The following is a 27,955-nucleotide window of genomic DNA, read 5'->3' as shown; positions in this document are numbered from 1 at the left end:
GTCCTTGATACGTGATTGACAGAATCGTACTGGATTCGCTCTCTTTGGGGGAGTTGGGGGAGGGGTTCAGTGATTTGGCGAGTTCGGTGCTTCTGGACGTGCTAGGGCGATGAAAATTGGTAGGCGTGTCAGGGAGCTGCACAATTTGACTTGATAAAGTCGTTTTCTAAGATTCGACTATCTGGGGGGCAAAAGGGAGAGGAAAAATTAGAAAAAATTAGGTATTTATAACTTACGAGTGGGTGATAGGATCTTAATGAATTTTGATATTTAGAAGGACTTTGTGACTCAGTGCTCTTATTTTAAATCTTGACCGGTATTAAGCCTCTTATTTTCCTTTTTAAATCAATCTATTGATTCATAGAATTTTGTTAGAGCTCATACCATATGATCTCTTGGCTCTTAGCTCTTCTCGCCTCGTCACAAGCGCCATATGAGCTCTTAGCTCTTGTTTAACTGAAAGTAAGGAGCGATATTAAAACTTTAACGAATAGAAATTACTCCGTATATGAAAGGGGCTGTTCCCTCCTCAACGCCTCTCTCTTTACGATAAAGTTTGACCATTTCTCTCAACTCTACTTTTTAAAACAGTAAAAAACTTTAGCGTGAAGAGCGGGACGTGGAGGAGGGAACAGCCCTTTCATATACGGAGTAATTTCTGTTCGTTTTAAGTTTTAATATTCCTCCTTACTTTCCGTTAAAAAAATGTTTGTTTTTTTTAATGTATTTGAATTAATGCATGTTTTTATTTTGGCTTTGGTAGATGGATAATTAAAACGAAATTTGTATATTAATTTATTTTTATGGCTAAACGACTTTCTCATAGTTTTGATCGGACGATTTTGAGAAAAAAGGAGCGAGGGAGTAGGCCAAGTTACCCTCCAATTTTTTGGTTATTTAAAAGGCAACTCAAACTTTTAACTTTTTACGAACGTTTTTATTAGTAAAAATATGCGTAACTTACGAATTAACTCACGTAACAGACTTCTAAATTCCTATATTCTTATTACGTATATGGGGGGGGGGATCCACTCCCTCGTCAATACCTTGCTCTTTACACTAAAGCTAAAATGTTGTCCCAATTCCTTATGAATGACCCCTGAATCACAAAGGCCGTAGAATAAATAGCTGAACTTAATAAAATCACTTCAGCGTAAAGAGCGAGGTATTAGGAGGAGGTGAACCCCTCGTGCGTAATAATTTCTGTTCGTTTTAAGTTTAATGCTGTTCCTTATTTTCAGTCGAAAGAACTTTCACATTTATTTTTCATTGCTTTTTAAAAAATGCTAAAAAATCCTACTCCCCCTTCATGAAAATTTTCTTTCCCCATGACAAATGCCTCCACGTAAGTTCTTCCCGCATAACCCCCTCCCCCAGCCAATCAATTCCGTTAGAATGGGCCCTTTCACGACATTCTAGGACCACTGGGTTGATACGATCACCCCTGGGAAAAAAAACACAAATAAACATGCATCTGTGATCTGTCTTGTGGCAAAAAATGCAAAATTCCACATTTTTGTAGATAGGAGCTTTTCAGGGATGTTTCCTCCTATTTTCTAAAAAAAAGGTAAATTTTCTCAGGCTCGTAACTTTTGATGGGTATGTCTAAACTTAATGAAACTTATATATATTTAAAATCAGAATTAAAATACAATTCTTTTTATATAACTACTGTTATCAAAATTCCTTTTTTAGAGTTTTGGTTACTATTAAGCCGGGTCGCTCCTTACTACAGTTCGTTACCACAAACTGTTTGATTACTAAAGGCGCGACGTATAGTGCCTTTCAATTGAACCCTTAAACGATCATTTAATCATTCCTCATGATCATTTTGCTTGATATCCACGATCAGACGCCATTTTTGGAGGTTTTCAGGCTATTTTTCGAAATTCCTTTTAATTGGTTTTCAAAATAACATTTCACTATTAAAACTAATGAGATTATATATCATTCCTGAATCAGCTACAAATAGCAATTTTTCTATTGCCAGTTTTTTGTATGTGGTTTTTTCATTTCCTGTTATGGGCTATGGTTTGTTATTTACTATGTTACAGCTACCGGAGCAACCATGATGTCTTATCGGTCTTGCGTCATATCAGTTTCGAACTAGTTCAGTAACGGTTGTGATATTTCAGCTAAGGCATGAGATAGACTTCAGTTCATGAGTGTATGGGTAATTTTGCGCTTCATTAAAAAAAAATTTAGTGGGAGACTTTTATATAAAAATTTGCTTTAATTCCCTTTTTGAGGGCTCTTCAGAAGTATTTTTAGCTTTCATTGACTTTTGTTCAGCCTTTGACACTGATGACAGACCGTCCCTTTGGCTAATCCTGAAAGCCGCAGGCCTACCCACAAAGATAATCAGCCTCTTCAATGAACTTTACAACAACACAGAAAGCGCCGACCTGGTTAACGGGAAGCTTTTTTCTTCCTTCCCCATTCAAAATGGAGTACGTCAAGGATGCGCTGCCGCACCTGAGCTGTTTAACTGCGTCATCGACCACATCCTGAACGAAACGCGCCATGCCCTCTCTTTCGGCATCAGTTATGCCTGGAGGACTCTGTCCGATATCGACGATGTAGCTGTCCTTAGTGACAATCTCAACCTACTTAAGTCTGCACTCGAGACGCTCTCCTCTACAGCCTCTAGAGTTGGGCTGCAAATCAACTGGAAGAAAACGTAGAAATCATGCCCATAAAAAAGACCGCATCTGCAGTACTCTCAACTATTGAGATTAACGGCCAAGCTGTCGATTTGGTAAGGCAGTTCACCTATGTCTTATCAACTATATCCTCGAGTGGCACACTTGACGTAGAAATCTCAGCCACATCAGCCAAGGCAAGCTCTGTGTTTGGACGACTCCTGAGAGCAGTCTTCCACAAACCGCAAATTAGCCGCCATACCAAGGCCCGAATTTACAACGCCACAGTCTCAAGCATCATGCTGTACTCATCTGAGACATGGCTGATAACCCAGTCACAGCTAAGAAAGGTCGATGCCGTTCAAGCTAGACACCTGTGTCGAGTCGAATGCCTCATTTGGTATGACAAGATCTGCAATACTGAGATCCTGAAGACCTTCAAACTGGCGAACCTCTACCTAAGTAGACGCCCGCTCTCTAAGGTCGTGCGGCCACCTACTCCGTCTCGCGCTAAGTACCCCTGCTAGGATCATCTTGGACTTCAATCCCTCAGAAAATGGCTGGAAACGCCCTCGAGGAAGGCCACGCACTAGATGGACTGATGTAATAAACCAACGCCTGCTCAGCCGCAACATCAACCCAAATGAGGCCCCATCCTTAGCCCTGGACAGGGCTACTTGGAGAAGACTGACGGTGGTTTCAACCAGTTCCCTCTGTGCTGGCGGCCCTGCTGAGCAAGAGAGTTAAGTTAAAGTGTGTAAAGTTTATATAAAAATGGAGATCAGTTTCAAAATTAATTAAAAATGCCAAAAGTCCACAGACTGATGTTATTTTGTCACAACAAGATGCCATAACATGTTTCAATAACAATGACAATGTTTTAATAACAATATGACAATAATAAGTGTCTGACATAACAACATATGACAACAAAATTGCCTTAGTAGCATGTTTTTTTTTAATGTGGTAAAATGTGCTTGCTTCTTTATAAATAACTAGCTGTTGGGGTGGCGCTTCAAGCCACCCCAACACGTAGTGGGTGGGGGTGCTTCGCGCCCCCCTGCCCGCGTAAGTCGTTACGCGCTATATTAGTTACGCGCCATTGTAGTTGTGTCCCTGTGTACCACCTATGAATATAGATAGATTTATATATGTGTTTTGAACTACGTAAAACTTGCGAATATGCAATATTCTTGGCTTTCCCATTGTCTGTGCATATACAAAGCCTTATGTACTTATATTGACTTGCAAACGCTCTTTTTAAAAACAAACGAACATGCATACACACAACTCGTTTTTATATAAATAGATTGATAGATACAATACAAATTAACTGCGTAAAACTTGCAAATATGCAACATTCTTCGCTGTCCAATTGTCGCTGCATATAAATAGATTGTATGGTTTACCGACCCTCGAACATGCAACGTACAATTGTCCATGGGAAAAACAATCAGTATTAAGATCTATACCACATTTTTCTAATGATTGACCTTGAGCTTTGTTGATGGTGATTGCAAATGCTAATCGAATTGGGAATTGCAATCTTTTAAATTGAAAAGGCAGATCCGTTGGAATCATGGGAATGCAAGGAATAAGAACAGCCTCACCCTCATAAGGCCCTGTCAAGATAGTGGCCTCTATTACGTTTTCCATTGTTTTTTTTTACGAGTCGCGTGCCATTGCAAAGCTTTGGTGGTTTGATATTTCTTAAAAGTATTATTGGTACGCCTATTTTTAGTTGTAGCACGTGTGGTGGAAACCCTGAAAGATCCACGCAATTTAAAAATTCAGATGGATAATTAACCGCCTCATTTGGTTCCAAGACTGTGTCGACTGACTTGTAAAGGACTGCCTGGTCTCGAATCTTGGTTAAAACAATATTGTTGATTTCGTGGACGTCCATATTTTTGGGTGCAATAATCGCTCTTTCACTTAGCCATTTATTATTTTTATAATGTTTAGACTATTCGGAAATGCTTTTTCAATCAATTCATTTTTGGACGTCACTAAATTATAGAATTCAGCAGGTAGTTGTGTACGTCCTGAAATTGAGTCTACTGGGAGCTTTCCGTTTCCAATTGCCAGCAATTGATCTGAAAATGTTTGACCAGAGTCATTGTTTTGCACTCGGAAACGCATATTTGTAGTTAATTTTAATGTTTTTACGTGTGCCCATAAATTTGAATTTTTCAGGCAAGCATTCATTTCGTCTGCAGGGGTTGATCTAGGTATTATAGGTAACTAGCTGTTGGGGTGGCGCGAAGCGCCACCCCAACAGCTGCCATGTCACTGCCTTTGTTGACGTATGTATTTAATTGACTTTACGGAGTTACAGTATTCAACGTTTATGTGTGCATTAAATATTTTTGATAATAATGGGGAATATGGAACAATCCACTGGTTATCTACTTCGATGGTGGTACTGTTACGCTTCTTTATTATTGCTGTTTTACCGCCATCTTCAGTAGATTTTCTTCTATATTGTGGGTAACCATCATTGCCAGTAATTGTGGTGGGTACTAAAAAAGTCGAGGATATTGCTTTGTGCACCTTCCTTTGGCCATGCATGGTGAATTTTTGTTCAGTGCACCGCAAGGTCCATGTATCATATTTTTTACAACAATATCATATAACCCCTTGTCGACATTTTTATCAGGTATTTCAGCGGAAATCGCATCATCAATTTCGTTAGAAGTAATTTTATAATGTAGCCAGATTAGTATATGTGCGTGTGGCAATCCTCGTTTTTGCCATTCCACTGAGTACATCCAGCATCGCGCAAACACTTCATGTTTTACTATGTAGTTAATCAGTGATTTTAACTTTAGCCGGAAGACACGGACCGTAATGTCATGTCTATGAACCGCCGATTGTCCTTGAAGTAAAAGCTGCTGTATCTCGTCCTAAGATTGATTACATGTAAATGTAATAAATAAATCTGGACGACCATAGAGACGAACATACGCAATAGCATCTTGAGCATATTCATGCATATGACGGGGACTGCCAGCATATGACGAAGGTAAAATCGTTAATCTTCCAACGTTTGTGGTATTACCGTCATTTACAACTACATCTCGCAAATGAATTTATTGTTCAGAGCAGAGCTTGGTCTGATTCAGACGGATAAATAGCAAACGTTCTGATTCAATTTTTCCATACATATCAACGACGTATTGGTGAAACAATTGACGGCATTTTAAAATATAATTGTCTTCACACTGCCGAATCATTAGTCTGTAGGAATAATAATGCATTGCACTGCATTTCTTATTCATTTCTTCGTTAGTGGCTGGATTTATTAATTTAATATTAAAGTGACAGCTGTCGGCTCCATCCCGAAAATGATAGGATATTGTAGGGCATCGTAGCATCGATGAGTTTCAGCAATTCTTACCAACTGAGTTTTTCGCTTATGAAGAATAATATCTCGAGGTAAAAACTGATCACCGACCATAACGATTGCCACTTCGTCGATAGTTGGCGCATTGTATCTACGCACATGTTTGCCAGGAGGCCTTTTGTCACCGGAAATAACAATTTTATGCGTATCAGTAGGCATCAAATTGATGGCTGTTTTGAACAGACGCACTAAACTATTAATTTCGTGGAAAAGATATTGCAAATGGGAAACGATTGTCCTTTCAACGTCGGGAGAAATTTCGCAACGTGCATTCAATTCAGAATTTCTATCACTGATGAAGTACAATTGTAAAAATCTATGATTCTCGCCTGAGAATGGTAGTAGAGACCCTGCTCTATGATAAATTTGCCCTTATACTTTGAAAGTAGGCATAAATTGATCTGGATTTTCGATTTGGGCACCAAACGACGTCATTTGGAAACATGAGTTATATTTTCTGATCTGTGATAAAAAAAAACGCTTAGATTCTGACGTAGTTCTAGTAAGCAAAGTCTTCAATGGCTCTTGTGGGGCAGCCACTAGAGGAAGTTTAACTTTTCCTGAGGCGGAACACATTCCCATTGTTTCACCATTAAATTTCAAGGCCTTGCAATAGGGACAAATTTTAGACATAGTCCCGATTTGAACAGATCCACTCAAGCTATAATCATCGACTGGGCTGTACCTGAATGCTAGGCGAAAATTTTCAGGTTGCTCTAGTGATTCCTCGGCACGCTTTCTTTTGTTGATTTCTCTTTGAGACGCAAACCTAATTTCACGCTGTTCTTATGATTCCTCGGCACGCTTTCTTTTCTTACTTTCTCTATCAGCCGCAAGCCTGTTTTCTTGCTGTTCTTGTGATTCCTCGGCAAGCCATCTTTTTTCACTTTTTCTTTTAGCAGCAAGTCTGGTTTCGCGTTGCTCTGGTAGTTCCTCGGCATGCTTCATGTTCTGACTTTCTCTATCAGCCGCAAGCCTGTTTTCTTGCTGTTCTTGTGATTCCTCGGCACGCTTTCTTTTCTTACTTTCTCTTTCAGCAGCAAGGTTTTTGGCATAGACTCTTTGAGCTGCTTCCTCGGATGTTGCCATTGTAGGTTCTTCAGTCATTTTACAATTAAACATTTTTCCGTGAACGAATGTCTTAATTACCTTTAATGACGTCATTGTCATAACAAACATGACGACAACTAACTTCATGACGACATGACATGATGGCATGACGTCACTCGACAGACACAGACAAACAACTTATTTATATATATATACTAGCTGTTGGAAGGCGCTTCGCGCCACCCCAACACCTAGTTGGTGGGGCGCTTCGCGCCCGCCCAAGCCCCCCCGCGCGCGTAAGTCGTTACGCGCCATATTAGTTATGTGCCATTGTAGTTGTGTCCCTGTGTCCCACCTGTGAATATAGATAGATTTATATATGTGTTTCAAACTACGCAAAAATTGCGAATAAACAACATTCTTGGCTTTCCCATTGTCTGTGCATATGCAAAGCCGTATGTACTAATAATGACGTCATATACAAACGCTCTTTTTACAAACAAACAAACATGCATCCACATAACTCGTTTTTATATAGATAGATAGATAGATAGATAGATACAATACAAATTAACTGCGTAAAACTTGCGAATAAACAACATTCTTCGCTGTCCAATTGTCGCTGCATATAAATACATTGTCAGGTTTACCGACCCTCGAACATGCAACGTACAATTGTCCATGGGAAAAACAATCAGGATTAAGATCTATACCACATTTTTCTAATGATTGACCTTGAGCTTTGTTAATGGTGATTGCAAATACTAATCGAATTGGGAATTGCAATCTTTTAAATTGAAAAAGCAGATCCGTTGGAATCATGGGAATGCGAGGAATAAGAACAGCCTCACCCTCATAAGGCCCTGTCAAGATTGTGGCCTCTATTAGGTTTTCCATTGTTTTTTTTTCGGCAAGTCGCGTGCCATTGCAAAGCTTTGGTGGGTTGATATTTCTTAAAAGTATTATTTGTACGCCTATTTTTAGTTGTAGCACGTGTGGTGGAAACCCTGAAGGATCTATGGAATTTAAAAATTCAGATGGATAATTAACTGCTTCATTTGGTTCCAAAACTGTGTCGACTGACTTGTAAAGGACTGCCTGGTCTCGAATCTTGTTCAAAGCAATATTGTTGATTTTGTGGACGTCTATATTTTTGGGTGCGAGAATCGCTCTTTCACTTAGCCATTTATTATTTTTATAACTTTTTAGAATATTCGGAAATACTTTTTCAATCAATTCATTTTTGGACGTCACTAAATTACAGAAATCAGCAGGTAGTTGTATACGTCCTGAAATTGAGTCTACTGTTTGACCAGAGTCATCGTTTTGCAATCGGACACGCATATTTGTAGTTAATTTTAATATTTTTACGTGTGCCTATAAATTGGAATTTTTTAGGCAAGCATTCATTTCGTCTGCAGGAGTTAAACTACGTAAAAATTGCGAATATACAACATTCTTGGCTTTCCCATTGTCTCTGCATATACAAAGCCGTATGTACTAATAATGACATCATATGCAAACGCTCTTTTTACAAACAAACAAACCTGCATACATACAACTCGTTTTTATATAGATAGATAGATAGATAGATAGATAAAATACAAATTAACTGCGTAAAACTTGCGAATATACAACATTCTTCGTCATGAAATTAGTTGCCATCATTTTTGCTTTGAAGGCGTGACGTCATTCAAGTTATATAAGACGTATGTTCGCGTAGAATTCTATTAATGCTTAAGTTTATAATGACTGATGAAGATGCTCAAAGAGTCTATGCCAAAAAACTTGCTGCTGATAGAGAAAGTCAGAAAAGAAAGCGTGCCGAGGAACTACCAGAGCAACGCGAAAGCAGACTTGCTGCTAAAAGAGAAAGTGAAAAAAGAAGGCGTGCCGAGGAACTACTAGAGCAACGCAGAAGCAGACTTGCTGCTAAAAGAGAAAGTGAAAAAAGAAGGCGTGCCGAGGAATCAAAAGACCAGCAGGGAAACAGGCTTGAGGCTGATAGAGAAAGAAAGAACAGAAAGCATGCCGAGGAACTACCAGAGCAACGCAGAAGCAGACTTGCTGCTAAAAGAGAAAGTGAATAAAGAAGGCATGCCGAGGAACTACTAGAGCAACGCAGAAGCAGACTTCCTGCTAAAAGAGAAAGTGAAAAAAGAAGGCGTGCCGAGGAATCAAAAGACCAGCAGGGAAACAGGCTTGCTGCTGATAGAGAAAGTAAGAAAAGAAAGCGTGCCGAGGAATCAGAGCAATCTGAAAGTTATCGCCTGGCATTCAGGTACAACCCAGTCGATGATTATAGCTTGAGTAGATGTGTTCAAATCGGGACAATGTCTAAAATTTGTCCCTATTGCAAGGCCTTGAAATTCAATGGTGAAACAATGGGAATTTGCGGTGCACTGAACGAAAATTCACCATGCATGGCCAAAGGAAGGTGCACAAAGCAATATCCTCGACTTTTAGTACCCAAAACAATTACTGGCAATGATGGTTACCCACAATATAGAAGAAGATCTACTGAAGATGGCGGTAAAACAGCAATAATAAAGAAGCGTAACGGTACCACCATCGAAGTAGATAACCAGTGGGTTGTTCCATATTCCCCTTTATTATCCAAAACATTTAATGCACACATAAACGTTGAATACTGTAACTCCGTAAAGGCAATCAAATACATATGTAAATACGTCAACAAAGGCAGTGACATGGCAGTTTTTGGCTTGCAGTCCGAAATCAAAGATTTCGATGAAATCGTAGAATATCAGGCTGGAAGATACATAAGCAGTAATGAAGCTGTTTGGCGAATTCTTTCATTTCCGATACATGAACGTAGTCCAGCTGTTGTTCACTTAGCGGTACATTTACAGAATGGTCAACGTGTTTATTTCACGGAAACCAACGTGCAACAAAGAGTCCTGAATCCACCGGATACAACATTAACAGCTTTTTTTTCGCTTTGCAAAAATGATTCTTTTGCGAAAAAACTGCTGTATACTGAAGTGCCTTCGTATTACACGTGGAATACTAAAAATAAAGTATTTGAACGTCGAAAACAGGGTAAGTCAGTCGACGGCCAACCTACCATCTTCAAAGATACCACGATAGGAAGACTCTACACCGTTCACCCCAATCAACATGAATGCTTCTTTCTACGCCTGCTTTTGGTGAATGTACCCGGTCCGACATCCTTTGAGTATTTGAGGACTGTAAATGGTACTATACATGACACTTACCGTAGTGCATGCCAAGCTCTGAATTTATTGGAGAATGACCAACGCTGGGATAACTGCATCAATGACGCGTGCGAAACGTCAACCCCAAGTCAAATTCGTGCATTGTTTGGCATCATTTTAACAACTTGCTCTCCATCAGCTCCTACAGATTTATGGGAAAAATATAAGTCAAAAATGTCCGAAGATATACTTCATCGAAAACAGTTAGAGACGTCAGACATGACTTTTAATTTTACACCAGAAATTTATAACTACACTTTAGTTGTTATAGAAGATTTTTGTATAAGTATGGCAAACAAACCTCTTCAGGGTTTGGGAATGCCTTCACCTAACCGTATCGCTGCTGTTTCGACATGTGTAGAATTGGATCGTGAACAAAGTTATAGTACGAGTGATCTATTGTCGTATGTACAAAATAATATTTCCAAGTTAACGTCGGAACAAAAAGACATTTATGATACGATAATGCATTGTGTCGATAACAACGTTGGAGAAATTTTCTTTTTGGATGCGCCAGGAGGTACTGGTAAAACGTTTGTGATAAAACTGATTCTGGCATCAATTCGGTCTAAAAATGATATAGCGTTGGCAATTGCGTCGTCCGGAATAGCCGCAACATTGCTGCCTGGTGGAAGAACTGCTCATTCCGCTTTGAAATTGCCTCTGAACTTGCATTCTACAGAAACTCCCACGTGCAATATTTCCAGATCATCTGGGATGGGTAAAGTATTGCAGAAATGCAAACTTATTATTTGGGATGAGTGCACAATGGCACACAAAAAATCGCTCGAGGCTCTGGATCAATGCTCGAAAGATTTGCGAGGGAAGTCGAAACCCTTTGGCAGCACCTTAATATTGCTTGCGGGAGATTTCAGGCAAACATTACCTATAATACCTAGATCAACTCCTGCAGACGAAATGAATGCTTGCCTGAAAAATTCTAATTTATGGGCACACATAAAAACATTAAAATTAACTACAAATATGCGTGTCCGATTGCAAAACGATGACTCTGGTCAAACATTTTCAGATCAATTGCTGGCAATGGGAAACGGAAAGCTCCCAGTAGACTCAATTTCAGGACGTATACAACTACCTGCTGATTTCTGTAATTTAGTGACGTCCAAAAATGAATTGATTGAAAAAGTATTTCCGAATATTCTAAAACATTATAAAAATAATAAATGGCTAAGTGAAAGAGCGATTCTCGCACCCAAAAATATAGACGTCCACGAAATCAACAATATTGTTTTGACCAAGATTCAAGACCAGGCAGTCCTTTACAAGTCAGTCGACACAGTTTTGGAACCAAATGAAGCGGTTAATTATCCATCTGAATTTTTAAATTCCATAGATCTTTCAGGGTTACCACCACACGTGCTACAACTAAAAATAGGCGTACCAATAATATTGTTACGTAATATAAACCCACCAAAGCTTTGCAATGGCACTCGACTTGCCGTAAAAAAAAACCATGGAAAACCTAATAGAGGCCACAATCCTGACAGGGCCTTTTGAGGGTGAGGCTGTTCTTATTCCTCGCATTCCCATGATTCCAACAGATCTGCCTTTTCAATTTAAAAGATTGCAATTCCCAATTCGATTAGCATTTGCAATCACCATTAACAAAGCTCAAGGTCAATCATTAGAAAAATGTGGTATTGATCTTAATACTGATTGTTTTTCCCATGGACAATTGTACGTTGCATGTTCGAGGGTCGGTAAACCTGACAATCTATTTATATGCAGCGGGAATTGGACAGCGAAGAATGTTGTATATTCGCAAGTTTTACGCAGTTAATTTGTATTTCGGAACCAAATGAAGCGGTTAATTATCCATCTGAATTTTTAAATTCCATAGATCCTTCAGGGTGTCCACCACACCTGCTACAACTAAAAATAGGCGTACCAATAATACTTTTAAGAAATATCAACCCACCAAAGCTTTGCAATGGCACGCGACTTGCCGTAAAAAAAAAAAAACAATGGAAAACCTAATAGATGCCGCAATCTTGACTGGGCCTTATGAGGGTGAGGCTGTTCTTATTCCTCGCATTCCCATGATTCCAACGGATCTGCTTTTTCAATTTAAAAGATTGCAATTCCCAATTCGATTAGCATTTGCAACCACCATCAACAAAGCTCAAGGGCAATCACTAGAAAAATTCGGTATAGATCTTAATACAGATTGCTTTACCAATGTACAATTGTATGTTGCATCTTTGAGGGTCGGTAAACCTGACAATCTATTTATACGCACAGACAATGGGACAGCGAAGACTGTTGTATATTCACAAGTTTTACGTAGTTAATTTGTATTGTATCTATCTATCTATCTATCTATATAAAAACGAGTTGTGTGTATGCATGTTTGTTTGTTTGTAAAAAGAGCTTTTGCATATGACGTCATTATTAGTACATACGGCTTTGTATATGGACAGACAATGGGAAAGCCAAGAATGTTGTATATTCGCAATTTTTACATAGTTTAAAACACATATATAAATCTATCTATATTCACAGGTGGGACACAGGGACACAACTACAATGGCGCGTAACGACTTACGCGCGTGGGGGGGCTTGGGGGGGGCGCGAAGCGCCCCCACCAACTAGGTGTGGGGGTGGCGCGAAGCGCCACCCCCAACAGCTAGTATATAGATATAAGATATATAGATAGATCATTCAAAAATCGGATTGCTTTCAGTAATTCTATCTTAAATATTTAAAGAAATAGCAAAGAAAAAAGAACCCTATATCTAACCATTATCTAGTGAAGCCTTACCTCCCTGATAAAATATAATATTGTAGTTTTTGGTATAAAATATTAGCTCTCATGCATAAATGGGAAAAAAATATATCAGAATTCAGGTTTGATCCTGTTATAAATTATTTAGAGATGCGGCAAGTTCACCCTAATAAATAGTCTAATATTGGAATAGCTGTATAATACGGTATAAAGTACGCTCAAAATAACTATATGGTAATGCTTCTATTAAGTATAACCACTAATAGGAGAGAAGAACTGGGAATGCTTCTCATCCTTAAAAGAATCGAGTCTTAAGAATTGAATTAAAGTGGTAGATCTCATCCTTTTTTGTTATTGAATATTCTTTTTGTCTGTAATGTGGAAATGAGCTAAGATTATTGTAACAGAAAGCCTGTATCCAATTAATAACCTTTAATTTTTTTTTTTAGAATGTCGGATTCAGCTCCAGTGGTCATTCCAAATGTTCGTGCTATTCGAGCTCCGAGTGACGTCATATCTGATGTTCAGAAAGGTGGGGCTTTTAATTTCACATAAGAGTCTGAACTCGAATCGCCACTGTCACACCCAGTAAATGTAGACCCTGCCGTCATGATGGTTGCCCCTCAGTCCTATCCTATTGCTCCCTATGTTAGTCTTGCTGGCGTCCCGGTCGTATCTTATGGAATGCCTGCTACTTTAGTAAGTGGGCATCGTTCCCCATCTCCCCCTCCTCAGATTCCAACAAGCGAAAACTGACTGTCAGTTCTCCCTTCGAGTTATTCTTTTGTTTCAGTCTATAATTTCAGCTATGGCTGCATGGGATTCAATACCGATGGAAAACTGGTATCTGTACATGGCTAGCATGAAAACATCTCAGACTGGAATCCCTGAATTTTTGTTTCGACTATTTGGGATTTGCTGACTGCAAATCGGAAATTTTCTGCTTTTCCAACATTTCATTGTAGATTGACTCTTTCTGTTATTTTGATACGTTATTCTAAGATGTTTTCCGAGATAGGATCAAGCTTTAAATATGTGTCCAAGAATAGGCTGCATTGTTTTCTCTCAGAATATTCGTGAGTGTTCAAGCTAATCACATAGTATAAAGTTAACAAATATTTTGACAAATCTAATGTGAAGTCAGCCCACTTTATTGGTCTTCGACGCAGATTGTACAATGACTTAATTGTTGAAGTGGAGATCAGCTGTGTAACTAATGGGCATCTTACCCTATAAATTATTCTATCCAATTCCTGGTTCCAGTCATTACAGTGTCGTTTCAAATTACAGAGTAGGCAGTTTACTGTACTTCATAATCTATTTGATAATCTCCTTCGAATGTTGATAAAAATTTGATTATTTAGTTTATTTTGTGGTCTACTCGGGATGGCTTCAGCTAGTCTGAGTGGTTTTAAGAATAGTGGCGGTTCTAGGCCTGGGCAGCTGCTCCCCTCCCCCAGTTGACATTAAATTCTTCTTTTTTTGTACTCATATTGTTCATCTTCCCCCCCCCCCCTTTAGGAGCTAATGTTTAACATTACTCAAGAGTGGCTTGTACATTTTCAGTTTATAATAAAAAAAAAAATCAAAAGTAACTGTTGAAGTAAAAAAGTAGCTTTGTTGACTTTTCTTGTTAAACAAATTTCGACTGAAGGCATGAATCTCACTAGGGGAGTTGAGACGCAATTACCAGCTATAATGTTTGGGAAGAGCGTTGAATGGTAAATCGAATGGTATGTTTGTATTTCAGTTAGCGAATTTAATAAAAATTTGACAAGTGTACAGCCAAATGTGCCACAACCAAAAATGACTTTTAAAAATGTATCGCTTTTCGGCACTCTGGTGTAAGAGTAAATATTCTGTCTGATCCCTGTTGGAGCCCTTATATAATAAAATTGTGTAATGAAATATGTTGACAAAAAAAAAAATATCAGCTAAAGAAACATAAATTATAATTTGAGTATGTAAAAAAGTATATTGTGAGTACGTAAAATGTTTTCAATTTCCTCATGTAATATGTCCCTTTTTTAGGACTTATTTAACACTAAATGTGTTCTTTAAGTCCATTGCATTTTAGTAATTTTAATTGTCAGCTTGGCACTGTTTAATTGTAAGTTTCATTTACTTTTCCTTATTTAAGTCCTTAGACCAAATATTTTCTCACAAAATCTTCAAAAGATTGATTTGACGTAAAGCTTAAACTGTGTAAGATTATAGTTTTTGGGCTTCTTGCTATCTTGGAAACTAGTTGAGTTGAGTGGATGAAAATGTCAGAAATGAATCCTGGGTCATAAGCATATTGTGAGTAATTATTGCCAATTTTTTATGTCTACCCTTGTCTTTAGTTTTCAATCTCTTTTTCATTGGCTTTGGTTTTTGAAAATGCAATTCCAGCTATTTCAGTGGAATTTTAAGGAAGGATTTGTTTTTTCCTCAATTAAAAAATTTATATATAAATATCTAAAACCTTATAAGTCGGGATTGAGCAAAGATAGGAAGGTCAAAACGCTTGAGCAGAATATCTCTTTTGCCACGTTTGAGCAGAAAATCTGTTTGCAGGGTTCTATTTGCACATTGTATAGGCCATCAAAGGTCTCTCCCCTTGGGAGGGAGAACCAACGGATCTAGGTGCTTCAAAATATCTTCCCCTGAGATTCCTTGAGAATACCCCTTATGTGGGGGATCTTGCCATAGAAGAATTTTTCATAAAGAGGGCCTCGCATTATTCAAAAAATGATGAAAAATTAAATAAAAAAGCAAGTTTTTTCAACTGAAATAAGGAGCAACATTAAAACTTAAAACGAACAAAAATTATAACGTATATGAGGGTACAATTATTATGTATATAAGGCCTTGATGCATCTCTGACAGATTCATTCACCTAACTGAACCGCTTTCTTAGATAGCAAAGGGCTCCTAAACAAGAATTTTACCAAACTACTGAAATGTCAGATCTGAAATTAATTTTAAGACATTGCAATATAAGACGGAAAGCGTGAACAAAGCAAGAAGTAAGGCTCGTCTTGGATTTCTGTAAAAATGTATTTAATTGAATTGTGTTCATTTTCATGAACATAAGTTAAGTTAGGTTGTACTGGCATGAAGTTGAGTTGAATAGCGGCCTGAATGGGAGTGAATTGAGTTAAGTTGCATATAAATTGAAAGAGTCTTTCGAAGTGAAAGGGGGTTGAGCTGCACGAACGTTGAGTTCAACGGAGTTAATTTAGACCCACACCCTTGAATGCCGTACCTTGTTTATTAACCCGGCAGTGTTGTGTTACGAAGTCGTGTGTGATGTCGATTTTATCCTACGCAATACCTGTGAAACTTGTTCGATTGTTCGAATTTTGCATTTCCTTTTGAAAGTCTATGTTTTACTCTACACATCTCACCAGTTGATTCTTTTCCGTTAAAAAAAAACTTATTGCAATTGGAAGTTAGGAGCAACATCACTACTCCTTAAAAGATGAGATACAGGTCTTCACACGAGGGGGCTGAAATTCTCCTAAACATCCACTTTTACTTTTAAATGTAATCATTGCTTTACTGAGAGCGTTATAGAATGCAACAAATAAAACTAGTTGTAGTTGTAAATGTTTTATTCGCCGATTACCTTCCGCAATATCTGAACTGAAAGTATTTTGTTGAGCATAAATCCACATAAATAAGCCTCAAATAATCTCAGTCTACAATTATGTGGAAAAAAAAAATCATTTAGATCGCCCTACCTTTTTGTTAAAGAGTGTTTATGCTTGAAACACTAAGGGTGGTAAAAATCAGAGTTTAGCGCGAAAATTCTGTGTAAGAAGGAGGTAGTCACTCATAAATATGATAATATTTTCTTATTTTAGTTTTATTGCTTTTTCACTTTCATTTTCAGCAGAAAGTGTGCCTGAAGGTGGGCTTGTTCCTTCCAATGCTTCCCACAGTTGAGAGCTTGTATCTTGACTGATATATAGGACTAGATTATTTGGGACTGGCTGATAATTATGACTAGACTATTTGGGATTGGCTGATATGACATGGTTTTTTACAACTGGGTGGTAGTTAGCTTTGTTCAGGTGATAATAAGACATTCGACCCTCGTACGACGTTACTTCAATGGCGTTTAGACTTTATTCTTGTGGAAATGTCATTAAATTCCCATATTAGTGATGTATATTCACAAACCATAAACTCGAAAGTGCACTTAAACCTCAGTAAAAAAAATTTGTACATTTTTTTAAGCACGAATTTTGCAAAAACTCAAGTTCCTTGTAGCTGCAATGGGATTATGTTTAGAATTGAGATAACTGTGATCTGACGTTAGTAAAATATCTCATAAAGGACTCGCAATATTTTAACGTTGCCCATGTGCAGTGTAAGATTTGCTTTTAACGCTACTGTAAAGTGGCTTGAAAGATCAGACTCTCATATCTGAAAGAGAGTCGGTTAGCCACCATGTTACGACACGGTAATTGAAATGCTACGGTATATGCTTATATAAAAAAAAAATTACGGCTTTTTTCTAAATTGGGATAGTAAAAAACGATCCACTGGGAATCATACAGCGAAGTGATTGGGATGTTATTCATCATTTCGCATATGAGAATGCAGTTTTTATGGCACTTGGTATCAATAAAGTGACATATAGCAATCGCAAATTCTGTCGGTCTGTCGGTCCCGGTTTTGCTACTTTAGGCACTTCCAGGTAAGCTAGGACGATGAAATTTGGCAGGCGTATCAGAGACCGAACTAGATTAAATTATAAATAGTCGTTTTCCCGAGTTGACCATCTGGAGGGGGGGAGTGGGGGCCCGTTAATTCAGAAAAAAATGAAGCATTTTTAACTTACGAACAGTTGATCAGATCTTAATGAAATTTGATGTTTGGAAGGATATCATATCTCAGAGCTGTTATTTCAAATCCCGACCAGATCTTGTGGCATTGGGGGGGGGGGAACCTAAAATCTTGGAAAACACTTAGAGTGGAGGGATCGGGATGAAACTTGGTGGGAAAAATAAGCACAAGTCCTAGATTCATGATTGAGATAACTGGAAAGGATCTGCTCTCTTTGGGGTAGTTGGGGGGGGGGTTAATTCTGAAAAAAAAAGAAAAATTAAGTATTTTTAACTTACGAAAGGGTGATCAGATCTCAATGATATTTGATATTTAGAAGGATATCGGGTCTCAAAGCTCTTATTTTAAATCCCGACCGGATCTGGTGACCTTGGGGGGAGTTTGGGAGGAGGCCTAAAATCATGGAAAACGATTATATTGGAGGGATCGGGATGAAACTTGGTGGGAAAAATAAGCAGAAGTCTCAGATACGTGACTTACATAGTTGAAACGGATCCGCTCTATTGGGGGGGGGGGGGGGGTAATTCTGAAAAATTAAAAAAAAATGACGTATTTTTAACTTACGAAGGAGTGATCGGATCTTCATGAAACTTCGTATTTAGAAGGACCTCGTAACTCAGATCTCTGATTTTTAAATCTCAACCGGATCCAGCGTCGTTGGGGGGGGGGGTGGAAATCTTAGAAAATACTTAAAGCGAAGAGATCAGGATGAAACTAGATGGGAAGAATAAAAACCTGTCTAAGATACGTGACTGACATTATCGGACCAGATCTGCTTTTTTTGGTGGAGTTTAGGGGGAGGGGGTAGTTTGGAAAAATGAGGTATTTTTAACTTACGAAAGGGTGATCAGATTTTAATGAAATTTGATATTTAGAAGGATCTTGTGCTTTAAAGCTCCAATTTCAAATTCCGACCAGACCCTTTGACATTGGGGGGAGTTGGAGGGGGAAACCAGAATTCTTCAAAAACGTAAAAATTGGGATATTTTTATCTTACGAATAGGTGATCGGATCTTAACGAAATTTGATATTTAGAAGAATATCGTGTCTCAAAGCTTTTATCTTAAATCCCGACTGGATCTGGTGACACTGGGGAAGTTTGGGGTGGGTGGGCCTAAAATCATGGATTGGAGGGATCGGGATGAAACTTAGTGGTAAAAATAAGAAGTCTTAGATACGTGATTAACATAATTGGAACGAATCCGCTCTACTGGGGGAGGGATGACATGTTTTTAACTTAAAAGGAGTGATCGGATCTTCATGAAACTTCATATTTAGAAGGACCTCGTAACTCGAATCTCTTATTTCAAATCTCAACTGGATCCAGCGTCATTCGGGGGGGGGGATTTTAGAAAATGCTTAAAGCGGAGGGATCAGGATGAAACTGGACTGGAAGAATAAAAACCTGTCTAAAATATGTGACTGACATAACTGGACCAGATTTGCTCTATTTGGTGGAGTTGAGGGGGGGGGGGGGGTAATTTGGAAAAGTGAGGTATTTGTAACTTACGAAAGGGTGATCAGATGTTAATGAAATTTGATATTTAAAATGATCTTGTGCTTTAAAGCTCTAATTTTAAATTCCGACCAGACCCTGTGACATTGGGGGGAGTTGGAGGGGGAAATCGGAATTCTTGGAAAACGTGAAAATTGGGGTTTTTTATCATCCGAATAGGTGATCGGATCTTAATGAAATTTGATATTCAGAAGGAATCCATGTCTCAGAGCTCTTATTTCAAATCCATACCAGATCTTTTGACATTGGGGGGGAGTTGTAGGAGGAAATCTTAAAAAACGCTTGGAGTGGAGGAATCGGGATGAAGCTTGGTGGATAGAATAAGCAAATGTCCTTGATACTTGATTGACGTAACCGTACTGGATTCGCTCTCTTTGGGGGTGGGGTTCAGTGATTTGGCGAGTTTGGTGCTTCTGGACGTGTTAGGACGATGAAAATTGGTAGGCGTGTCAGGGACCTGCACAAATTAACTTGATAAAGTCTTTTTCCCAGATTTGACCATCTTGGGGGATGGCTACAGGGGGAGGAAAAATTAGAAAAAATGAGTTATTTATAACTTGCGAGTTAGTAATCTGATCCTAATGAATTTTGATATTTAGAAGGACATCGTGACTCTGAGCTCTTATTTTAAATCCTGAACGGCATTAAGCCTCTGATTTTTCTTTTAAATCAATATATTGACTTTAGAATTTTGTTAGAGCTCATACCTTATGAGCTCTTGGCTCTTAGCTCTTCTTGCCTTGTCACAAGTGCCATATGAGGTCTTAGCTCTTGTTTTTAGAAAATATTTATTTTAACTATTGTTTTTTCTAATTACAAAAGTACGTAGAAGCAACAATTTCCTTTAAAAGGAGCCCTAAAACAGCCCTCTATGGTTTTCCAGTGCTTCGCTAACTAAGATGAGCAGGGGAAAAAGATGCTTCCGATACAGAATTATGTGATTGCAGCCGCTGGTTTTTTTCTTGTTATTCAAGTGAGGGGCTTGTAAGTTTCCCGATTAGGTTTTCGACCAAGGCAGTTCCAATAGTGTGCTTTGTGATTTGACACGACACAATTTTTAGTGGGCTTTATTTACTATGGGCGTTCGTCTTATACTGGTTTGCAGTTACCCCGGCAACCAAGATCTTAGATAAAAAAAAGAAATTTCTTTCCTAGCTTTCCCCCAGTCGCTTTAATTTTGCCTTAATTGCGTTGTTGTATAATCCAGTAGCAACCAGGAATGTTCAATGCCTACACCTTCTGAAATGACGTGTCAGCGATTTCTGGTGGATTAAAAATTCTGACCTGAATTTATTTCCTCTTAGATGTTTATCCTGTATAGGTGCTAAAATAACACTTTCCTTGTTCTATAGCTTTGAAACAGCTATTTTTCAAAATGCAGGTAATTTTTTTCAATGAGAAATACAAATAAAATTTATTAATTAAACTCTATGAGGTGGTCCGCAATGAGATATGGGGAAAATCCCCCTCTCCCCCTTATTTGGTGCCCATGGCTAAGTGTGGTTTGACTGTATCTCATGTTCTTTGCCGGAAAGTATTTCAGTTTTTAACAACAAATGTGTAGAAATTCAACTAAAGTCATAGTGTTCGGTGTTCTCTGCTTGCTAAATCTAACAGGCAAATACTGGTCCAATATGTGAGTCATTCTCACTCCCGCCGTTTACCCGTACCATTTAACCCACCACCTGGAATTATTATAGGGTTCTATGACTATCTTAGTTCTATGACTATTTACCTTAGTTTTGCCCTAGGAATGACATATGGACGAATGATAGATAAAGACTTAAATATAAAAATGAACTGATTTTTTTTTTTTCACAATACTAATAAGGGCTTATCCCAGATTTGCCTCTCACTCAATTGAACTATCTGTCTTGGCTTTTTCTAGAATTAGTTATGACTTGATGCCCAAAACTACTTAATTTTTAATTCAAAATCTATGAATGCTAGCTGCGTTAATCGAAAGTTATCAGTTAAGTATTATGTAAGTAAATAAAAAAATGCATTAAGGCCGAAAGTGAATATATAATTGCTTAGTATCAGAACTTAAAACATCTTAAATATAACCCTTTTATTTACCGATTTTCGATTTTAAACTTTAATACTGTCAACGTCTTGACAACGGAGAAAGTTGCTTATAATTGTATTTGTGTCCAGTACTATATTTGGTATTATCAGTCACTTAGTTTGGGGAAGTTTTCTGTGGCAGTTCAGTGTTTCTTCCTGGGATTGGGAAACGAATATTTCATCTATAGAAAAGGTCTTTTTGAGTCACCACAGTACTGAAAGAGTTTTATTTTGTTAAAAAAAAATTTCACTTCAAAGGGAAGCGTGTTAAAATCAAAATTGGACTTCTCATGGTACAAAATTTACTTCTGACTATAAGCACCTTTGACCCCCCCCCCCCATGAAAATATGGCACTTACGTATTATACAGAACACAATTGAGAAGTTTACTATGTTTGATTCAAATAAACCGGCTTTTCTCTCGCATTCGGTTATAAGCAGTTTATTCTTTCGTGAAACAAACTACAATGCAGGTATATTTTAACTAAATATGTAGAGATGGTTATGTTAGTTATTTAATATAATTGGTCCTGGACAGCTTGCTTTCCATAATTATCTGTCATAGTTTCTATAATTTTGTTGCTAAAATATTATTTGTTCGTCACATTTCTGCATATTTTATTATAATTAACTTAACTTCACCTGTTGAATGTGTTCTGGATAATACGCAAGTACCGAAAATATTATAGCTGTCACTATATCTCTTGTTCCTGTTTTTTACACGCCTCTCCACTAAAAATTCGTATGTTCTAGTGTCAATGAGTAAGTTAGAAATTTACCGTAAAACCATGTGTATCTTAAATAAGCTCCCGTCGTTTTGTATTTGCAAGTTGTGGCAATTCGTTTTATGGTAATAGCAAAATAGCCGCAAATGATTTAAATCTTCTAACATGGTGCAATATTTTTTTTTCAGGTGGTCTTGGCGGAAATCGTGGTGGAGAATCACGTGGTCGTGGTGGCTATGGCACCCCACACCGTCCTTACGCTAAAAAGCTTTGAAGTTGCAAAACTTGGTCATTATCTTATTTGATTTCCTATGATTTTGTGTTTTGAATCAACAGTTTATAATACATTTACGAGGATTTGGTAGCTATCGGCAGTTTTTTTTTTTTCTTTCTTTCTTTTTTCTCGGCCAATTAAACGGATGTTTTATATTCTTAGAAAAAATACGTACAGTGGCAGCTCGATAGCTTCCTTGTATGTGCCTCTATGTAACTTTTTTCTAGATCTCCTATATATATAGCAGTACTATGGATTCAAAGGTTTGCTGTTTACCTTATTCGAGAGAAAAAAAATAATTACGAAGTATCCATACAACGATTTCTTGCTTTTCATTCGTTTACATGGACTCTTGTGTTGAAAAATGTACATTGTTTTCATTTTATATTTTGTAAAGTTCGCAAATAAAAATGAGATCAAATGAACTGTTTTGTTTTTAGGATATCCTCTTGAAAAAAAGGTGTGGAAAATCATGTTCAATGGTAGATGTAGGTGACGGGTTTTTTTTTCTAATTGTCCCCAGTTTGCGATAAGAGGACCCGGTTAAAATTAAAAGAATTATATAAATTTTATTGGATAGATTTACTGGGGAGGTGAAATAAATGGTGTTTCATAGGAACCAAAGTAAGAGTCAATGTTAAGCCAAATCTTAGTTCTGTGAACTTATTTAACGACGCTCTTCTTAGGGTTGATAGGATACTGGGCTGAAATCCTTTGCAAAATGTGAAAAGTTTTGTAAGAATATGTGCATGTTCTGGTTATGTTGTTGATAAAAGGGACGCGCTCTATAGATAATCTTTCTTCGGTACAGTTTTGCTTTGTTACAAGAAAGCGTACCCTGCCGCTTGATCTCAAGTCACAAAGTGGTTATAGGAATATAGAAAGAAAAATAACTTCAATCCGACTTATAATCCAGTTCAAATGCGTATTCCCGAGTTGGAACTGAGCTACGAAAAAAGAGTATGGTACTTGTGCATTATCCCGAACACACTTGAGAATTTCGCGAGAATTTTGCAGTGTTACAAGAAAAGCGTATTCTGCTGCTTGATCTCAAGTCACAAAGTGATTATAGGAATATAGAAAGAAAAATAACTTCAATCTAACTTATAATCCAGTTCCAGTATTCCCGAGTTGGAACTGAGCTACGAAAAAAGAATATGGTACTTGTGCATTATCCCGAACACACTTGAGAATTTCACGAGAATTTTGCTGTGTTACAAGAAAAGCGTACCCTGCCTCTTGATCTCAAGTCACAAGTGGTTATAGGAATATAGAAAGAAAAATAACTTCAATCTGACTTATAATCCAGTTCAAGTATTCCCGAGTTGGAACTGAGCTACGAAAAAAGAGTATGGTACTTGTGCATTATCCCGAACACACTTGAAAATTTCGCTCAGTTTGATCTGAGAAAACCGATAATAGGTGAAACCATATTTGACTTTGCCATTTAAATATTTGCCTCGGTGCTTAAATTTGGGCAAGATTTTAGTCAAGATAGCCACAGCCTTTGCCTGGTTGCATGCTAATGACCTGTACTTAAACTTAAACTGGCAGCAGGACCAGGGGTTTTGCCATTTCCTTGGCAATGTAAATTCAGATTTTACATGGTAATTTGTTTAACCGTAAGGTCACAATACCGATAGTCACGCTTAGGGCAAACTAACTTTAGTTTTCTGTTAATAGTTTGTTCTTGTAAAACTTGAATTGTTATTTTGTATTTTTTGTTTTGAAATCATTTATTTTTGTATTGTTTTAGGGACGTGGGTTTAAAACGTGAAAAAATATGGTAGGTACTTGTGTATTATCCTGAACACGCTTAAGAATTATGCTGTTTGATCTGAGAAAACACGATTTTTCTCTCTGGAATCGGTATAATTAGCTTAGTCTTATTGAGAAAAACTATCATGCAGGTATATTTTAATTAAATATTTAGCGCATGGAGGTGCTGAGGATGCGTTCTGTGCAGCCTGCTTTCCATAATTCTCCGTTGTAGTTTCCATAAGTGTGCTACTGAAGTCTTGTATTTTCATCATATTTTGGTATAGCTCATTATCATTAATCTTGCTTCACTTCTTGAGTGTGTTCGGTATAATACATAAGCACCAAGAATATTTTTCTAAATATGATTGGGGAAAAAAATTCAATTTTGGCTAAAAATTGAATTTATTACACCGTATTTAGCCCTGCCCTCCGAGATCTTGATGCGCTTGCTAGGAATGCTTGTTAACCACGTAAAATGTAATTCAATCCTGAAAGATGACGTTAGTGACAATCTGAACGGAACAAGCAATGGCCATGGTAGGTATAATGGGTATAATTGGAAGAAAGTAAGGATTTACAAAATATAGCCTTGTTTTTTATTGATAAACATCAGAATTCATTGCCAGCAGCTATACTTTTAGATTGTGGATTATAAACACATTTTAAAAGCGGATTAACCCCTCCTATGATTGACTGATTTAGATGAAAAACGTCAATCATTCTGGATGCTAAGGTACATGTTGTCGAACTGTTAAGCAAATTAGTTGTATAAACAACAGACAAGGCTGGTAGTACTGCTACTATCTTAAGGGTAGTTGATTGTGGCCGCATGTGAAATGCCTTAGTCTAGATAAAATTGCCTTTTCTCATTTAATACCAAAAATCGTGGATAAATCTAATTTTGTAAAGAAGAATCTTAGACTACATATTTATTTCAGTAACTCTTTAGTAAAAACTGTCAAGGCTCAACCCTTACTTCAGCATCCAAATTGTAAAGTTTTGAACGGAAAACATAATCACTCCGCTAAGCCGTCTTATCCAAAAATTCCTGAAATAATGTTTAAAAAATTTCTACTAGAAATTGCTAGACTTCTCAACCAAATGCGTCTTTTATCACTTCGAAATTGATCTGAGGAAATAAAATACTATGCATTTGTCCTTAAGGAAAAACTTCACTGTGTAAGAAACACTGAATTCTGTAGATCCTACTATGTCTCCAAACATTCATTTCGGTATAATTTCTTCATTTCTCCACTCTTTAAAACCCAAGCAAAGTTTTTAGCGGTGAATCACAAACATAAATTGAAGCCAAACATGAGAAGCATTGGTTTCCGTTGAAATCCCTGCGGGGGAGTAGACGAGGACATTTTCAGGGAGGCTATTAGTCTCCTAGGGTTTTTTTTTGTCTTCCTGAGGTTAATAGTACACACGCATAAGGAAACGCTCAAAAATCGATCAGACACTACCTTTGCTTTTACAGAATACAAAATAAGTATGTGATTTTAAGGACATATCTAATAAATAGGGAGTAGCAATGCATCTTGGAATGTAGGATGTGGCCAGTCAGAAAGAATACATATTCTCATCGATCCTCTTTGGTGTCTGAACTGTAAGTATAAATTGATCGAGACGTGGGAATTTTCCATGGATTTTTACAAGTTTTCTGGATTTTTTAGGGATTTCTAGGATTTATCATTTCAAAATAGTGAATGTCATTGACGTCATTGGCTCTTTATTTAATATCTAATAACGACACTACTATTCTTTAATGTTCCAGCTCACGTAGAGCATCACAAATTAATGATTCATTAGCCGCCTTACTCTGAAAAAGGTCAATTGAACGAAAATAGAGTGGTCCGTTGAGGCTGGGACTTTGGAAATAGTATACAGTTCAATATATTGTTTATCAGGACTAGATTTCTTATAAAGTAAGTTTGTTTTTTTCTTCGTTGCCAATTCACAAAATTATAGGGGAAGGGGCAAGAATTTCTTTATGAAGATGCAAAAAGATATTTCTAAAAATTTACAGAAATTCTACATATTGTGGAACCGTGATAAAAAGTCAATTTTTTCGATGTGTATATTGTCAACAAAATTCTGTCTTTTAGAGTTTTGGTAACTATTGGGACGAGTCGCTCCTTATTAATTGTTTGTTACTACGAACAAAATTATCAAACTAGGGTGCGAGAAATCAGAAGGACTGCTGCCAGTAAGAGAAATTAGTCTTTGAAAAAATCCTCCCTTTGAATACGCTATTTTTCCCATTTTCCGGACAGAATTGAATATCAATAGGCTTTTATAAAGTTATTTAGCATGTTGGCTTATGCCAAGTTTACACGCATAGGATTTTGAAAAAATCCTTTAAGGATTTGGTCATAATGGCCAAATACATAAGCCGTTTCCTTAAAGGGCGAAAGGATTTTTAGCTTGAAATTATTTCAAGCTCTGAGCAAAATCCTTACAAGTAATAATCTAAAGCTTTAAAGTTTTTTCTAATGCATACGCTTTTTTAAGAAGAAATAGTTTTAAATCACCTTTGGATAGGTTGGTTGTAATCCTCAGTAACTCTAAAAAGGTTAGTCTAGTTGGGTGCTTCACTTTTTTCTGCTAGGGCATTGTTTTAGAGTTTGGACATATTCCTTTAGCCTACGAGCCCTGGGGTAAAATTTCAGTGTAAGGACTTCTTTGTGCCTAGGAAAGTAGCTAGTTAAGTTTGCTGAATCCAATTATCAGAAACAAATTTAGTTTCTAAAATGCAATCTTGAATTTTATTCCCAAACTAGGCTACTATGTATACCCTTTTCTTATTTTCAGGGCTTGAAGATTGAATTAATGATAGAACTGTACTTAGGTCCATCTTAGGTTAATTTTGACCAATCAAGAAGTTTAGGAACTTCTTTGTACCTTTGAACATAGCCTAATTGAGTTATGTGAATCCAATTATCAGAAATAAATCCTGTTTCTAAAATGTAATCTTGAATATTTTCCCCCAGGCTAGGCTACTGTTTATATCCTTTTCTTATTCCCAGGGCTTGAAGGTTGCATTAATGAGATTTATTATTCCTATATCAAACTAAAAAAAGAAAAACATCAAACAAGATTTATATTACCATATCAAACAGGCTTTGCATCTAAACCACACTATGTTTTCAGTTGGAGAAAATAGAAGGACTTAAATCCTACTTTAGCTGCTTTTGATTATCTTGGAAAGAGGTTAGATTAGGAAAATGAAACTTTCAGGGATGTGTCTCCAGGCTAAAGTATGTCCCAGAAAGGTATTGCAAAGTATCTATCTCCACTCCATCTCCCTATAGAGGGTCCTAAAATTTGCCTATATGACATGTCTATATCTTTTGAAACTTTGAAAAAACAACATATTTCCATAATTTTCATTTTTTTTTCTCGGGCCTTAGTTCTTAAATTACAATTCCTGTTATTGATTAGAACTTTAAGTTGTAACACTGGGTTTTTCTAACTTGAGAAACAATGTTTTATGCCACCTTCTATAGGGTAAATATATAGCTGATATTCTTTAATCTCAGTTAATTCTGTTTTAATTAATTTCATTAATGTCACTTGCTTTCTGTTAAAGATATATATATTTTTTTAATCAAGCTTCTTCTTTTGTAAAAATTCGGAAGGAATGCCTTGCCCTTTAATTCATAGATTTGGTTAAAACTCTCTGAAGTATCT

At 37.2% G+C, this 27,955-nt stretch overlaps 1 protein-coding gene across 2 annotated transcripts in view; it reads left to right on the top strand.

Moving 5' to 3' along the window:
- LOC136035583 (caprin-1-like) overlaps nucleotides 1–22,923 on the top strand; it is a 70,510-nt gene extending 47,587 nt beyond the window's left edge. For both annotated transcript variants that reach the window (XM_065717458.1, XM_065717457.1), the window contains 2 exons: nucleotides 13,530–13,612; nucleotides 22,416–22,923. In XM_065717458.1, coding sequence (XP_065573530.1) covers nucleotides 13,530–13,612; nucleotides 22,416–22,501 — 169 coding nt within the window. In that variant the 3' untranslated portion in view covers nucleotides 22,502–22,923. The remainder of the gene's footprint in view (nucleotides 1–13,529; nucleotides 13,613–22,415) is intronic.
- The last annotated feature ends 5,032 nt before the right edge of the window (nucleotides 22,924–27,955 follow it).

This window comes from Artemia franciscana, chromosome 14 (genome assembly GCF_032884065.1).
Source record: "Artemia franciscana chromosome 14, ASM3288406v1, whole genome shotgun sequence".
NCBI lineage: Eukaryota > Metazoa > Arthropoda > Branchiopoda > Anostraca > Artemiidae > Artemia > Artemia franciscana.
This window is presented reverse-complemented; position numbering and strand designations above follow the sequence as displayed.